Source organism: Bos indicus, chromosome 10 (genome assembly GCF_029378745.1).
Source record: "Bos indicus isolate NIAB-ARS_2022 breed Sahiwal x Tharparkar chromosome 10, NIAB-ARS_B.indTharparkar_mat_pri_1.0, whole genome shotgun sequence".
In the NCBI taxonomy this organism is placed as follows: domain Eukaryota; kingdom Metazoa; phylum Chordata; class Mammalia; order Artiodactyla; family Bovidae; genus Bos; species Bos indicus.
In genome coordinates, this window is record NC_091769.1 from 19,275,840 (window position 1) to 19,292,112 (window position 16,273).

At 36.9% G+C, this 16,273-nt stretch overlaps 1 protein-coding gene across 2 annotated transcripts in view; it reads left to right on the top strand.

The window, feature by feature from the left end:
* The window catches only part of ARIH1 (ariadne RBR E3 ubiquitin protein ligase 1), a 108,057-nt gene that overhangs the window by 37,766 nt on the left and 54,018 nt on the right, over positions 1–16,273 (top strand). For both annotated transcript variants that reach the window (XM_019968236.2, XM_019968237.2), the window contains one exon: positions 10,030–10,097. In XM_019968236.2, coding sequence (XP_019823795.1) covers positions 10,030–10,097 — 68 coding nt within the window. The remainder of the gene's footprint in view (positions 1–10,029; positions 10,098–16,273) is intronic.

A 16,273-nucleotide genomic window follows, 5' to 3' on the forward strand; every position in this document is an offset into this window, starting at 1 on the left:
GGACATACTTTTAAAGCAAGCGCTACTGCTATAACTGTAGAATGTAATTTTCTTCAAATTACTGAAACACTAAGCCACTGTGTTCATATGGGACACAGTGTTCATAAGTTCATACACTTCAGAGCCCTCATAGTGGGAAATTGTTCAGGGTATTAATCCCTAATTCTGGCTGCATACTACTCTTGTCTGGGGGAACTGCAGGTTATATTATAGTTGGATGAAAAGTACACGTGTCCATTTCCCATTCCAGACAGTTGAAACCACATTGCTGGTGCTCAAGTCATGTATTGATATTTTTACATTTCCAGAGGAGATCCTAATATGTAGCCAGAATGGGGAAACCATTGTTTTAGAGCTTGTAACTAGAGATCATGTGAAATTTTGGATTGCCTTATTGTCCTAAAGGTTAAGTATATTGCTGCAAGTATTAATTTTCTAATTATGGTGATTTTGCTCATTAACTGATTTTGTTTGGCTTGTTTGTATCTTCTTATTTTTTTTTTAAGAAACACCAATAAAAATTGGTGCTTTTGAACTGTGGTGTTGGAGAAGACTCTTGAGAGTCCCTTGGACAGCAAGGAGGTCCAACCAGTTCACCCTAAAAGAGATCAGTCCTGAGTATTCATTGGAAGGACTGATGTTGAAGCTGAAACTCTAATACTTTGGCCACCTGATGCAAAGAGCTGACTCATTTGAAAAGACCCTGATGCTGAGAAAGATTGAAGGCAGGAGGAGAGGGGGACGACAGAGGATGAGATGGTTGGGTGGCATCACTGACTCAATGGACATGAGCTTGGGTAAACTCCGGGAGTTGGTGAGGGACAGGGAGGCCTGGTGTGCTGCAGTCCATGGGGTCGCAAAGAGTTGGACACGACTGAGGGAGTGAACTGAACTGAGTGACCACCAAGTCTATCCACGTTGCTGCAAGTGTCAAAAATTCATTCCTTTTGTGCCTGAGTAATATTCCATTGCATGTATATACACCACATCTGCATCCATTCTTCTGTTGATGGATGCTTAGGTTGCTTCCATATCTTGCCAGTTTCACACACTGCTACTGTGACCATTGCAGTGCATGTATGTTTTTGAATTAGTGGGTATAAAAATACCCAGGAGTGTGATTGATGGGTTGTAAGGTATCATTGCACTTTTAATAGAATTCCATTATGGGTACTCTAGTACAAGTTAATTACTTTTATAATTTATTTATATTTTAAATTTATATTTGAATTTGCATACACTAAATTTATACTTTTCAGTTCAGTCTCTCAGTCCTGTCCAACTCTTTGGGACCCCATGGATTGTAGCAGTCCTGGCTTCCCTGTCCATCACCATCAAGTTGGTGATGCCATCCAGCTGTCTCATCCTCTGTCATTCCCTTCTCCTGCCCTCAATCTTTCCCAGCATCAGGGTCTTTTCCAATGAGTCAGTTCTTCACAACAGGTGGCCAAAGTATTGGAGGTTTAGCTTCAGTCCTTCCAATGAATATTCAGGACTGATTTCCTTTAGGATTGACTGATTTGTTCTCCTTGAAGTCCAAAGGACTCTCAAGAGTCTTCTCCAACACCACAGTTCAAAAGCATCAATTCTTAGGCACTCAGCTTTCTTTATGGTCCAACTCTCACATCTGTACATGACTACCAGAAAAACCATAGCTTTGACTAGAGGGACATTTGTTGGTAAAGTAATGTCTCTGCTTTTTAATATGCTGTCCAGGTTGGTCATAACTTTTCCAAGGAGCAAGCTTCTTTTAATTTCATGGCTGCAGTCACCATCTGCAGTGATTTTGGAGCCCAAGAAAATAAAGTCTCACTGTTTGCATTGTTTCCCATCAATTTGCCAGAAAATGATGGGACCAGATGCCATGGTCTTAGTTTTTTTGAATGTTGAGTTTTAAGCCAGCTTTTTCACTCTCATCTTTCACTTTCAGCAAGAGGCTCTTAGTTTCTCTTAGCTTTCTGCCATAAGGGTGGTATCATCTGGATATCTGAGGTTATTGATATAAGACAATGTACATCCTTGACGTACTCCTTTCTCAGTTTGGAACCAGTCCATTGTCCCATGTCCGGTTCTAATTCTTGCTTCTTGAGCTGCATACAGATTTTTCAGGAGGCAAGTAGAGTGGTCTGGTATTCCCATCTCTTAAAGAAATTTCCAGTTTGTTGTAATCCACGCAGTTAAAGGCTTTGGCATAGTCACTTTTAGATATATAATTCCATGAGTTTTGACAAATGCCTAGAGAATATAAATTCCATCTCAGCCAGCTTATAGAACAGTTCCATTATTACCCTCTAAAAGGCTCCATTCTTATATCCTGTTTGTCCAAATCATACCACCCCCCAACCGCTGGCAACTAGAAGATTTGTATACCATCTCTGTATTTTGCCTTTTCTACCTTGTCATAAAAATGGAATCTTGCAATAATGTGTAGCCATTTGAGTATAGCTCCTTTCACTTAGAATTTGCATTTGAGATTCATCTGTACTGTTGTAACAATAGTTCTTTGTTGATGAGTAGTATTCCATCCAGTGGATGTACCACCATTTGTTTATACATTCCCTAGTTGTAAAACGTTTAGAGTGTTCTCAGTTTTTACCAGGTATGAATAAAGCTATTATATACGTGTGTGTGTGTGTGTGTGTGTGTGTTTGTATGTATATATATAAATCTGGAGAGGAAATGGCAACCCACTCCAATACTTGCCTGGAAAATCCTGTGGACAGAGGGGCCTCGCAGGCTGTAGACTGTGGGTCGCATAGGGTTGGACACGACTGAGCGACTGTCACACACACACACAGACATCTTCATACAGGATTTTGGGTGAACATACGTTTTTGTTTCACTTGGGTAAATTCCCAATAGTCAGATTTTGGGGTTAAATATTATGTTTAGCTTTATAAGAAACTGAAACTTTTCCTGGTGGGCTGTATTTTTGGCTGTGCTGGGTCTTAGTTGCAGCATGCAGGATTTTCTAGTTGCGGCATGTGAATGAACTCGTAGTTGTTGCATGTGGGATCTAGTTCCCTCATCAGGGATTGGACCTGGGTCCCCTGCATTAGGAGTGCAGAGTCTTAGCCACTGGACCAGCAGAGCAGTCCCTTGTTTAGCCCTTGCTTGCATTCCGTTCATGTTTACTACAGCTTTTGGTTTCATTTATTTTCTCTTGTTTTTCTGTCTTCAGTTTTATTGACTTCTTTTTATTAATTCTTCTGCTTGTGTGAGGTGTAGTTTGTGCTTTAAAAAAAAATTTTTATCTTTCTTCATTTCTAATGTAAGCATTTAACACAATGAATTTCTTCCTAAACAGCATTAGCTACATTTCACAAATTTTGATGTTTTGTATTTTCATAGTCCTCAGTTCAAGATGTTTTCTAATTTTCTTCAAGACTTCCTTGTTGACCCTTGGATTACTTAATAGAAGATGGTTTATTTTCTGAATCGTCTGTTCAGTGGATTACTGAGAGAGGAGTTTTGAAATCTCTAAGTATAATTGGGTGGATTTGTCTGTTTTGCTTTCATTTCTGTCAGTTTTTGCCTCATTTATTTTGGGACTTTATTGTTAGGTGCATGTTTTCTTGGTAACTTGACCTTTCCACTGAGATTTCTCTTTATCACTGGTAAACTTTCTTGTTTTGAAGTTTACTTTGTCTGAGAAAAACAGCTGCTGCAGCTTGTGCTTGATTTGTGTTTTGCATAATACATCTTTTTAAAAAATTTTTATTTTTAGTCTCTGTATATCATTGTATTGGAAAATGGGTTGTTATATAAACAATATATAGTTTTGCCTTAAAAAAAATTAAACTTTCTGTCTCTTTTATTTTCATTTAGCAGCACAAAGATTTCTTTTTTTAATTAAAGCATAATTGACATACGACATCAGTTTCAGGTATATAACATAATAATTTGGTATTTGTGTAGTTATCTCTGTCTTTTGTGGATTGCCGGTAAAGTGTCTGCCTACAATGCAGGAGGCCTGGGTTCAATCCCTGGGTCAGGAAGATTCTCTGGAGAAGGAAATGGCAACCCACTCCAGAACTCTTGCCTGGAGAATCCCATGGACAGAGGAGCATAGTAGACTCCTACAGCCCATGGGGTTGCAAAGAGTTGGACACGACTGAGCGACTTCACTCTCTCTCTCTCTCTGTCTTTTAAGTGTTGTTTTTTTGTTTTTGTTTTTTCCCCATTTTTAACATTTAATGTAATTATTGATGTGGTTGAATTTGGTGGTTTAAATTATTTTTCTCTTTTGTCCTCCTTTTCTGCTTTCTTTTGGATTGAAATTTTAAAAATATTCGACTTTATATATGTATTGGTGCTTTTATCTCTCTCTTTTTAAGTTGTTCCTCTAGGCGTTATATACAAATATTTCACTTCACAGTCTACTTAGAGTTAATATTTTCCCACTTCAAGTGAAACATAGAAACCTTATAGCTATATAGATAATGTTTGTATCTGTCCTTTTGTATTGTAGTTGTCATACATGTTACATCGGTATACATTTAACCTTTCCCCTCACCATAACATGTTATAAATTTTGGTTTCAGCAGTACTGCATATTTTCAGAAACATAAGAGGAGAAAAATAGACTATGATATTTACTCATTTACCATTTCTGTTGCTCTTCCTTCTTTGCTGAAATTCTAGGTTACCCTCTGCTACCATTCCCTTTCTATTTGGAGAACTTCTTTAGCAGTTCCTTTAGAGCAGGTCTGCTGGCAGTGAGTTCTCTTGGTTTTCTTCTGTCTGAGAATAATATCCTTTGCTTCAATCCTGAACTATACTTTTCATTGAATATAGAATTTTAGGCTGGTAGCTTTTGATATTATCCCACAGGGCCCCAAGACTTCATACACACCCATACACACACTCACTCACTCACTCACTCTTGTTATTGACATATCTTTGAGTTCACTGACTGCTCTCTCATCTCCTCTGTGCTCTTGAGCCCATCCAGTGATCTTAGAGTTTTTTAGTCCTAAAATTTTCCATTTGGTTCTTCTTCTTTCTTTCTTTCTTTCTTTTTTTTTTTTTTTTTTAATAATTTGAGCTTCTGTCCTAAGAATTTCTTTCATTCACTTTAAGGTGTTCACCCTTACCTAATGCGTCATATTTTTAACACCTGCTTCAAAAGTCTTTGATAATTCTAATATCTGGGTCATCTTGGGGTCAGACTCAAGTAATTGTCTTCTCCCTTGATAGTTGATCAGATTTTTGTTATTCTTAATTTGTTTCTGTAGTTCTGTATTCTCTCCTGCATGTGAGATTCTGTGTCTTCTTAAAATCGTTTCAAAAATGCTGCTGCTGCTGCTAAGTCGCTTCAGTTGTATCCAACTCTGTGCGACCCCGTAGACGGAAGCCCACCAGATTCCCCCATTCCTGGGATTCTCCAGGCAAGAACACTGGAGTGGGTTGCCATTTCCTTTTCCAATTCAAAAATGCTAAGGATCTTTTATTTGTTTTAGTAAACAAGTCAACCCAGTTAGGTTCTACCCAGAGTTCTTTCTCACCTTATGTACAGGTTGATTCCATTAGCTGTTCAGTTTTCTAAATCTTTGCTATGTTCACTTTGCCCCTCCCATTCCCACTAGGTTGATCTAGGATTTGGGCAGTGGTTTATATCATAGTTCTGTTCTGAAAACTTCCTATTCTTCTTTGGCTGTTCCACACATGTATTGCTTGCATTTGAGCCTAGGACTTGGTTCATCATAGAAGTTGGTTCATCATAGAATTAGGAATCTGCTTCTGCATCTCTCTCCTTACAGTGATTTCCTCTGTCTCCCAGGGGACCTTTTCTTTATTCCTCTAGCTGAATGTATGGAGTTCTCTCAGTTTCGGTTTTCTGCCTGTCATGCCTTGAGGTGAAGTGGCAAGAGATAAAAAGAAAATAATAAGGATTCTCGCACACTTTTCACAACAGAGTTCTTCCTTGTTCCTCTGTTCAGAGCAGTGGGTTTTCCCTGGTAGTTTTCTGTGGTCTGCAGTAATGTATTTTCATGGCTGGGACTGGTCTCAGGCCAAGGCTGGGAGAAATAAATAAAGGAAAATGAAAAGTATTCTCTCTGACTTCTTCAGGGGCATTTGCCCTAGTACTCTGACCAAGAAGGTGCGCTTGGCTCAGTTTTTACCGAGCATGCCTATTACACAGTTTTGCCTATTTGGCCCACCCTTGTGTCCAAGCAGGAAATAAAGGAGATAAAACAAACAGGATACTCATTACCATCTTATTTGTTGTTCTTCCCTGTTCTCCCCAATCTACCTGCTGTTATTTGTCAGAGGACTCTTGTTGGTTGTATTTTGTGCAGAGTTTTTAGTTGTAATTGGTGGGAGGGAGATGCCAGGACCAAAAGTCAGATTGCTCTGTTTTTAAATAAAAATAACCATGATTAATGTGTAACTTTTATTTGACTAAAGGTACCCATTTTTAAGTGTATAGTTTGAGTTTTGATAAAGATTTTCCCTCATCATTACCAACCATCACATTTTTCAGTCCCTCAAATGCCCTTGTGCCTTATAGCTTTCTGTCACCCCCTCCTCATCCTGCCTTGAATTACCCTGTTTTGGAGGATATAAAAGATATTTAAACATATGTAAGTAATATTTTTAATAGTCCTTTGCATTCTCCCACATAGAATAAATGAAGGAATATTAGATCCAGATTGTCCTAGGCTAGAATTTCCAACTATTGTACTTAATTAGAGGTATGATGGAGAAGGCGATGGCACCCCACTCCAGTACTCTTGCCTGGAAAATCCCATGGACGGAGGAGTCTGGTGGGCTGCAGTCCATGGGGTCGAAAAAAGTCGGGCACGACTGAGCGACTTCCCTTTCACTTTTCCCTTTCATGCATTGGAGAAGGAAATGGCAACCCACTCCAGTGTTCTTGCCTGGAGAATCCCAGGGACGAGGGAGCCTGGTGGGCTGCCGGCTGTGGGGTTGCACAGAGTCGGACACGACTGAAGCGACTTAGCAGCAGCAGAGGTATGATATTGGATAGTTTTTGTATACGCCTGGAGCCTAGTCTTAGTTCTCTCATATTTAAAATGGGAAGTAGGAATGTTTCCCTTACAGAGAGCTTTGAGGATTAAATGGGGCATATAAAGTACTGTGTTGTATATGTGTGCTCAGTCTCTTAAGTCATATCTGACTGTTTTTGACCCTGTGGACTGTAGCCCACCAGGCTTCTCTGTCCCTGAGATTTTCTAGGCAAGAATACTGGAATGGGTTGCCATTTCCTCTCCAGGGGTTCTTCCCTACCCAGGGATCGAACCCACATCTCTTATGTCTCCTGCATTGGCCGGCAGATTCTTTACCACTGGCACCAACTGGGAAGTTCTTACACAGGGTCTGGAATATAGTAGATGTACAATAAACGTTATTTTTCCATCACCTTTCCTTATATTCAATGCACATAAATGACTTGAGCCAGCTGCACTGAGATAGTGATCCAAATATATTTATTTAGTATTGTGAAATATTCTCTTCCCTGAAGTGTAGATCACTGGTAGAATATAGCTATTTTGGCATTATGATGTGGTTTAGCCAAATTTTCCAGTAGTATCCTTCTGGGGAAAATTTTCTGGCATGTACCTCAATAAAGTATTATTATTTTTTTAGGTCTTTATTGAATTTGTTACAGAATTGCTTCTGTTTTGTTTTTTGGCTTTTTGGCCAAGAGGCACGTGGAATCTTAGGATGGAACCTGCATCCACTGCATTGGAAAGCGAAGTCTTAACCATTGTACAGCCAGGGAACTCCGTGTAATTTGGTTTGTTGGCCCTGAGGCCTGTGGTATCTTAGCTCCCCAGCCAGGAATTGAACTTGCTTCCCCAGCACTGGAAGGTGAAGTCTTAACCACTGGACTGCCAGGGAGGTCCCTCTGTACACTACTAAACACACACTTAAACCTACACAGAAATTTTTGAACAGCCAAAACCAGAAAGATTGCCATGTTTTCTTCATCCTGGAGGACCACTGGTCTAATGTTCTGAATCCCTTTGTCAACAAGCACATTTGGGGGTGGAACCTAGGAATCTGTTTTTTAACAGAACATTCCATAGTTATTTTTGAAGAATCAATAAAACAGGTTTGGAAACTCTGGATGAGACCAGTTTATGATGTGGGATCTCAAACACAGAAAAGGCACTTAGCAACATTAGGTCAAAGAAGGCATTTCCCCACCTCTCCCATATTTCTGTTTGCAAGTTGAGACTTAACAGTTCCTGAAAAATTTTCCCCAGTGGCAGAGAATGTATAGTGTTTTGGATTTCCCAAAGTTATAGTTGCAAAATCCCAATGAGTACTACTAAATTTTCCCAATTGATGGGATTATTGCTCTTATTTTAAATATGACTGAATTACTATTTCAGTTACAGGCAAGTGAAAGTTGCTCAGTCCTTTCTAATGGAAATCAGAATTGTGGCTTCCATTAAGAAAAAATGAAAGTCACTCGGTTGTGTCCGACTCTTTGTGACGCCATGGACTATACGGTCCATGGAATTCTCCAGGCTAGAATACTGAAGTGAGTAGCTGTTCCCTTCTCCAAGGGATCTTTCCAGCCCAGGGATTGAACCCAGATCCTCCCGCATTGCAGGTGGATTCTTTACCAGCTGAGTCACAAGGGAAGCCCACAATCCTATTGTAAAAGAGCTGGATATGTGATAATATCTGTATTCTGTACAAATATTATAATTTAGGGTGAGCTAATAGGTTTCTTTTCACCTATTCTTATAGACTGACAGTGTTTTTCTCAAATGGTGTGTTGAAGGAAGATTCTTAAGTCTGAGTCTAAGAAGTAAGGAATACCTAGATGAATTAGCAAAATGTGCTTGGAGCAGAGGGTTGGGACTTACCATATCTGCATCTTTGGCTTTTTTGCCAAAGGTGAGTCGGACACAGCTTAGCAACTAAACAACAGCAGCAATGTGGATGTCTATGAATTTTTGTGACAAATGATATTACTAAGAATAATTGATAGGGATTTCTTTCATGACATTTTTATACAGGATTGCTTTTAAACTAAATCAGTAGATGTGTGTTATTAATTGAGCCATCTCCAACTCTTTGCGACCCCATGGACTGCAGCTCGCCATGCTCCTCTGTTCATGGAATTCTCCAGGCAAGAATACTGAAGTGGGTTGCCATTCCCTTCTCCAGGGCATCTTGCAGATCCAGGGATCAAACCCAGGTCTCCTGCACTGCAGGTGGATTCTTTGCCGTCTGAGCCACCAGGGAAGCCCAAACACTTACTGTGCCCGGGACATTGCTGTCTAACCATGGTTTATATGCAGAGACCATTTTTGAAATGTTACTTGATATAATAAAATCATGCATTAAGTACAGATGAGCAGACTCAGGTTTGAATTTCACTTTTGGCATTGTAACTAGCTTTAGTGTCTTTGAATAAGTTGGGCTTCCTTCATCTCCTGGGCCCCATCATCTTACTGAGGTAAAACTCTGTTCACTAGTTTCATGGCAAGCGGGAGGCTCTTTGACATCACTGCATGATGATGGGGCACTAAACTTTGGACTCTGTGGTTTCCTGTGAGAAATGAAATGGTGGTTACAGATGATGCTCTATAAATTATTTCATAGTACAGGTATTTTGTCTTTTTCATTAAGTATGGGACTTTTGAATTAAAAATGGTTTGGACTGATTAGAGCTATTCAGTACATAAGATATTAGAAACTTTATTGATTTACAATGTGTTGATCTGGCAGTCTGTTAAATCTAATTGCAAAAAAGTTCACTTTATTAGTGCCTGATTTAATACAGTAGTTTTTCATTTAATTTCTTCTTGGCTTATTGTGAATTCTGCTTTAGAATCTCATAGAAGCGTGACATTAGTGTGACAAACTATTTGTAAATAGTCTTGATCTTAAAATTTTGTATTTTCTTAGGGGAATAAAGAAATACCTTAGGAAAGGTAATTTGGGTGGGGTGTTATAGAAGAGTAAATTCAACCTAAAAAATTCACTAAATGTCAGTAAGTGCTATTACCTTAAAATGACTTTTTTCCCCCCCTTCTTTAGAATCCAGCAACTATCACAAGAATACTCCTTAGCCACTTCAATTGGGATAAAGAGAAGCTAATGGAAAGGTAAGGAACTATATTGTGAGCTTTATACTTAGAAGTAATTATGGAAAGCCTGTTGAACTGAATTTATGAGACACAAGTAAGGGATTGATTTATATACTTACCAAACTCGTGTATGAGTAGTATTTGCTTTGATATATTCCCATGTATGAGTAGTATTTGCTTTGATATATTCCCCATCTGTAAGTTTTGCAATAAACCTAGTGTTAAGGGAACTCAGGCTTGTTTCTTCTTTTACTTTGGAGGTGAGGTGTGGTGACTCTGCCTCAATATCTTCTATAATACATCCCCTTGAGTACTGAGAACTAAAAGTAGGTGTTTTTTTGTTTTTTAAGGACTTGATACAGCCTTAGAACACATGAATAAGATCTTCCTTTAATTACTTAAAACTTTCTTCCCCATAAACTTTTAAATCTACTGTAGGCACAATAATGACATTTCTTCAGTAAATATAAAGAAGTTGCTCAGGGTATCCTTACCAGCAAAACAGCTGTTTGGAGTGATTCTCTGGTTTCAGTGCAGGACTAAATCCCATTGGGCATTTTCTCGCTGGAAATGTTTCTGGTTCTAAAGGCAAGAAATTACAAGGACTGGAGAATGATAGTAATACTGCCGTCTTGATCTTTTTGTCTTTCTTAGATTAGAAATTTGAAGCACTTGGTAATAGGATGAGAGCCGTTATTTATTCTATCAGTCTAAAATTAGCAGTTCTAATTTTAAATGATTTTAAAATTGCATACAGTTTTTGTTACAACCTGAGAATCCAAGTATTATGAGAAATAAATGGAAAATATTTCCTGTGTGACTTTAAAATCAAAAACGCTTTGCAAAACAGATGTTAATTAATACCAAGAATATTATGAAGTTTCTCACATCTTGCACCCCGATACAATTTAATAGTAACAACAATAATTGTTAATTATTGAGCCCTCTGTGCCAGGCATTATTTCATTTTATCTTGGTGATAGCTTTATGGAGCTACAAATTATTATCCCCACTTAATAGTTGTAGAACCTAAGACTTAGAGCTTGATATATTTGTATGAGTTTTGTAACACAAGGAGTTAGCACTTAAACTCAGATTTGTTGGACTCCAAGGCTTATGTTCTTAGACACATACTGTAGAACTTTCCCAGGTGCTTGAAGAATAAAATGCTCCTTGACTAGTGTGGTGGTTTTTTTCCCCCTATTTTTGTATGGATCTGACCTTTTTTGAAAAAAATCAGTGGTACTTTTAATTTTGGTCAAATTTGTTTTCAAACTTACTTTATGACACCTCTGTTAGGAAAAAGGTAGGTTTCATTGTTTACATCTGATACTCCTCTGCTGAACTAGACTTATTTTATCAGTATATCCTAAAGGCATTCTCAAATTTGCCCTGCAGCATTGCTGACACTGTTGAAAGCATTCTTCAATTAAATACTATACTTAAGTATGACGAGTATGAATTGAAATAGGTGACTTCTGAAAACTTCTAGTATGTGTGAACATTTCAGTTTCTCCTTGTAATTCCAGTTTTTGTTTTGTATATTCTGGAGATATATTACTGGGTGCTTGTAAATCTTTTGTGTTTTTAAATCAGTGTGCAATACCTTTTGTCTCACATAATGTTTCACATTATATCCTATGTTGTCTGATGGTAGCACTGCTATACTTTATTTTGTAATTACTAATAAGTTTAGATTTAGTTACTGATTTCCTTGATTTGTGCTTTATATTTATTATGTTTTCTGTTGGGTTATTTGGCTTGACCAAGTTTCCTTTCCCTTTGTTCCCCCCTAATAATTTCAGAGTTATATATTTTATTTCAGTTTTTTAAGTGATCACCTTTATAGTTTGTATATGTATACTTAACTATAAGTTTATAACAGTATACTATTTATATTCATGTCCTACATAAGACAAAAACTGTAGCATAATTTTCTTCTCTGTCCTCCTCTCTTCTCTCAGTTGGATAAGTTGATATATTTGAAGTTTTCATTTAATGTTAAGCATTTTTACTATTAGTATATTTAACTTTTTTTGTTTTTTGGCTAAATTTTTTTTTTTTGGCATCCCACTGTTTACTCCATATTTACTTTTTTTTCCTCCCTCGAGAGTAATACATTCTTTAGTGCTCTATGAGAAATTTTTTTTTTTAAATTTTAATTGGAAGATAATTACTTTACAATATGGTGATGGCCTCTGCCATACATCAACATGAATAGGATGTACGCATACATGTGTCCCCTTCCTCAAGAAAAATTCTTAATAGTTTGAAATTGTGGAGTAAGTTTGGAAAATATAGCTAATTGCACACTTCAAGTCTGAGGACTCATGTTTTTAGTTTGGGAAATTCTTAGCTATTATTTGTTTAATATTACCTTTTCTCCATTCTCTTGTTGCTTTCTAGAATTCCTGTTGGTTATATGTTGAGACTTCTGGATCTCTTTTCCACCTTTTTAAAAAATGCTTCTTCTGTACTTGTCTCTTTACTTTGGTCTGTGAAAGTTCTTCAGGTTTACCTTTAATTCACTAACTTGCTTTTCTTATTGCATCAGCTGTTTAGCCATCTTGAATTGTTTAACAGTATCCAACTTACTCATTTTAATAACTTTATTCTTGTTTTGTGGGTGCTGTCTCTCTAGGCTGGTGTCAATAAATAAACTTAGAGTTTAAAATATGTATTGGTATTTTGTGTATCCTTCAGAGTATATTATTTTCAAATTGGTCACATTCTGGGCTATAATACATTCCAAGAAAAATTGATATGTTGCTTCCATTTTCACACTTGCAAAAAACTCAGAATCCAAAATTGAAATTATTAAAAGTTAGAACTAAATAATGGCAGGTCAGATGTGGAATGTGGCTGAAGAGGTACAGTGAAATTTATAGTCAGTATCTATTAAAAAAGATAAATAGGGAGAAAACAAACTGAACCTTTGAAACAGGAAGTTAGAAAAGTATATAAAATAAACTCAGAGAGTAGAATAGTTATTTAAGATAGAAACAGCATTAGTGAACTAGGGAACAGAAATAAACATCTTTGAAATGGGTAAAGGGAAATAAGAGAATGAGAAACAAGACCTAGATACCTGTTACCTGAAATACATAAAGAATTCTTGGAACTCAGTAGTAGGATAAAGACCCAATTTTAAAGTGGGCAAAAATCTTAATACTTAGCTTATCAGAGAAGATATACAGACGTCAAGTAAGCATATGAAGAGATATTTAACATCACATATCATCATTAGGGTACTGCTCATTAAAATGGGATTGTCAAAATTACCACCACACACCTTGGTTAGCGTGACCAAAATCCAGAAAACACCACCAAGTACTGATGAGGATGTGGAAAAGCAGGAATTCTCATTCATTGCTGTTGGGAATGCAAAATGGTCCAGCCACCTTGCCTCCAGTTTGGAAGTTTCTTATCATATAATCCAGTCACGCATCTTAATAGTTAGCCAAATGAGTTGAAAACTTGTGCCCACCAAAACCTGTACATGGGTATTCATAGCATCTGTATTCATAATTGCTAAAACTTGGAAGCAACCGAGATACTCTGCAGTCGGTGAATGGATGAACAAACTGTGGCACATCCAGGCAATGGAATATATCGTTGCTAAAACGAAGTGAGCTATCAAGCCATGAAAAGACATGAAGGAACCTTAAATGAGTATTGGTAAGTGAAAGAAACCAGTCTGAAAAAGTTGCATACTGTTTGATCCCAAGTGTATGACATTCTGGAAAAAGCAAGATTATGTAAATAATGAAAAGATGTTGCCAGAAGGTAGAGGGATACAAAAAAAAAATCTTTTGGGCAGTGAAAGTGTTCTTTATGAAACTGTTAGGATAAGTATATGTCAACTATACATTTATCTAAATGCATTGACTGTATAACACCAAACCTGACACCTAATGTAAACTATGGGTGACAGTGATGTGTCAATGTAGGTTCATTGCATCAAATGTACCACTCTTATGTGAGATATTGATGGAAGGGGAGGTTGTGTGTGTGTGTAGTGGCAGGGGTTATACAGGAAACCTCTGTACTTTCAACTTTGAGCTTAAAATTGCTCTTTGAAAGGTAAAGTTTATTTTGAAAAAGAGGGAGATAAATCATTGTAAATCATTGGCAAATGTGATTGGGGTAAGAGGAAGAGGCACAAATAAACAACATTGGAAATAATGTATAATTATGGTTAGGAAAACCTATTTCAAAAGTTTTAATTAATACTGTGTATACCACCACGGGGCTTCCCTGGTCTCAGATGGTAAAGAATCTGCCTGCAACGCTGGAGACCCATGTTCCATCCCTGTGTCGGGAAGATCCCCTGGAGAAGGGAATGGCAACCCACTCCAGTATTCTTACCTGGAAAATCCAATGGACTGAGGAGCCTGGTGCATTACAGTCCATGTGGTCTCAAAGAGTTGGACACGACTGAGCGACTACACACTTACACCACTTATACCATTACGTTTGAAAGGAAATTAGCCATCTTCCAAAGAAAAAAGTAGGAAGACAACTGCAGGAAAATGTAAATACACTAGAAGATCCCTCTCCTTTCCCAAAAAGCACCAGATGATTTTATGTTCAAGTTCTATCTTAAACCTTTAAGGAGCTACTGGTTCCTAATGAAAATTATTTTAGAATGTAAAAAAAGATAAGGCATCATTATTTCATGTTAGCCAAATCAGAATAAATCTGGTTATGATATTTGACAAAGACAGCATAAAAAAACTACCTTTGTTATGAACATAGCTTTTGATTTCATGAATAAAAAATAATTGAAATAATAATGGTCTAGTAGAATTTCTCCTAAGAATGCAAGAATGGTTCACCTTTAGGAAAAAACTTGTCTGTAGCATTTACTACTTTTAACAGGTTGATGAAGAGAAGCCAGAAGGTAATTATAAATGTCAGCAATGTATTAATAATATTGTGTATTTACCCCTGAGTCAGAAAAAAAATAATTTTTTGCAAACTAATAAGGTAATTGCTTAGATTAATAAAGGATATCAACTAATAACCTATAGCAAAGCTATACATAATTTTGAAATATTAGAAATGTGCCAGTTAAAATCAAACAAGGTTATTGACGGTCACCACCATTTAAATGTACTGGGAGTTCTAATACATAAAATAATACATGGAAAATTAAATAAGTGGCATGAAGATTGTTTTGGGGATGGGAGGATTATGGATTTTTAAAAATTCTTTATGCTTTTTTGTATTCTGTGAATTTCCCTTAAAATAGCAGAAAAGTTTATAACAAAATAATTACTTAATTCAGAAAATAAACATTTACTTGTAATGAAAGCACTTTTCTGTTAAAAAAAAAAAAAAAGACTTCTCTGGTGGTCCGGTGGTTAAGACTCTGTACTTCCAGTGCTAGAGGCGTGAATTTGATCTCTGATCGAGGACCTAAGATCACATGTGCTGCACAGCATGACCCAAAGAAAATAAAACATTAAAAATAATTCTTTTAAAAAAGAAATTCATATAAGAGAAATTCTGTGAAGACAATATAATTGTTACCCAGGAGACTCAAGACAGTTAGTTGGTAAGCTATTAAAGTACATAGAAATTACCTAAGAATTTTTGTAAATGTCAATGCCCGGGCCCTTTTCCATTCTTACCTCTCCTCTCACCCCATTAATATCCTTGAAGAATGAAAAGAAACACGGAATTATAAGGAGGCTTAGCTTCAGTGACACTGTGCGTCTCCCAGTTCTTAAGTATAAAAGTGAAAGTTACTTGTATGATAATTTTATAATATTTAGGATCCCAGGAATTGCAAGCAAAGACAGATAATATGGCCAGTGAATTTTGTTTACATAGCATTAAAAAAAAATCTTGTTTTCCAGTTGGTGACACAAAATGAATTCAAGTATTATTTCTATTCATTTTGACATACTTAAAGATGATTCTTACCTTAGTAAAAATTGTGAGGTTTTAAATTTCTTTCTCTCTCTTTTCCATATACTAAGCCTATCAATATTTCTTGTGTTTATTAGTGAGCCATAGTCCCTGTCCTGGAGGAGGGAATCCATAGTCCAGCAATAGCAATATAGGTATAAATAGATTCTTAACAATAATTCTTCTTACTTGCCTCCTGGACTTCTAGTCCATAGCTTAAACAGATCTGTCCTGACCGTAAACATGAGTGATTTATTCTTTTGAAAAATAAATTTTGG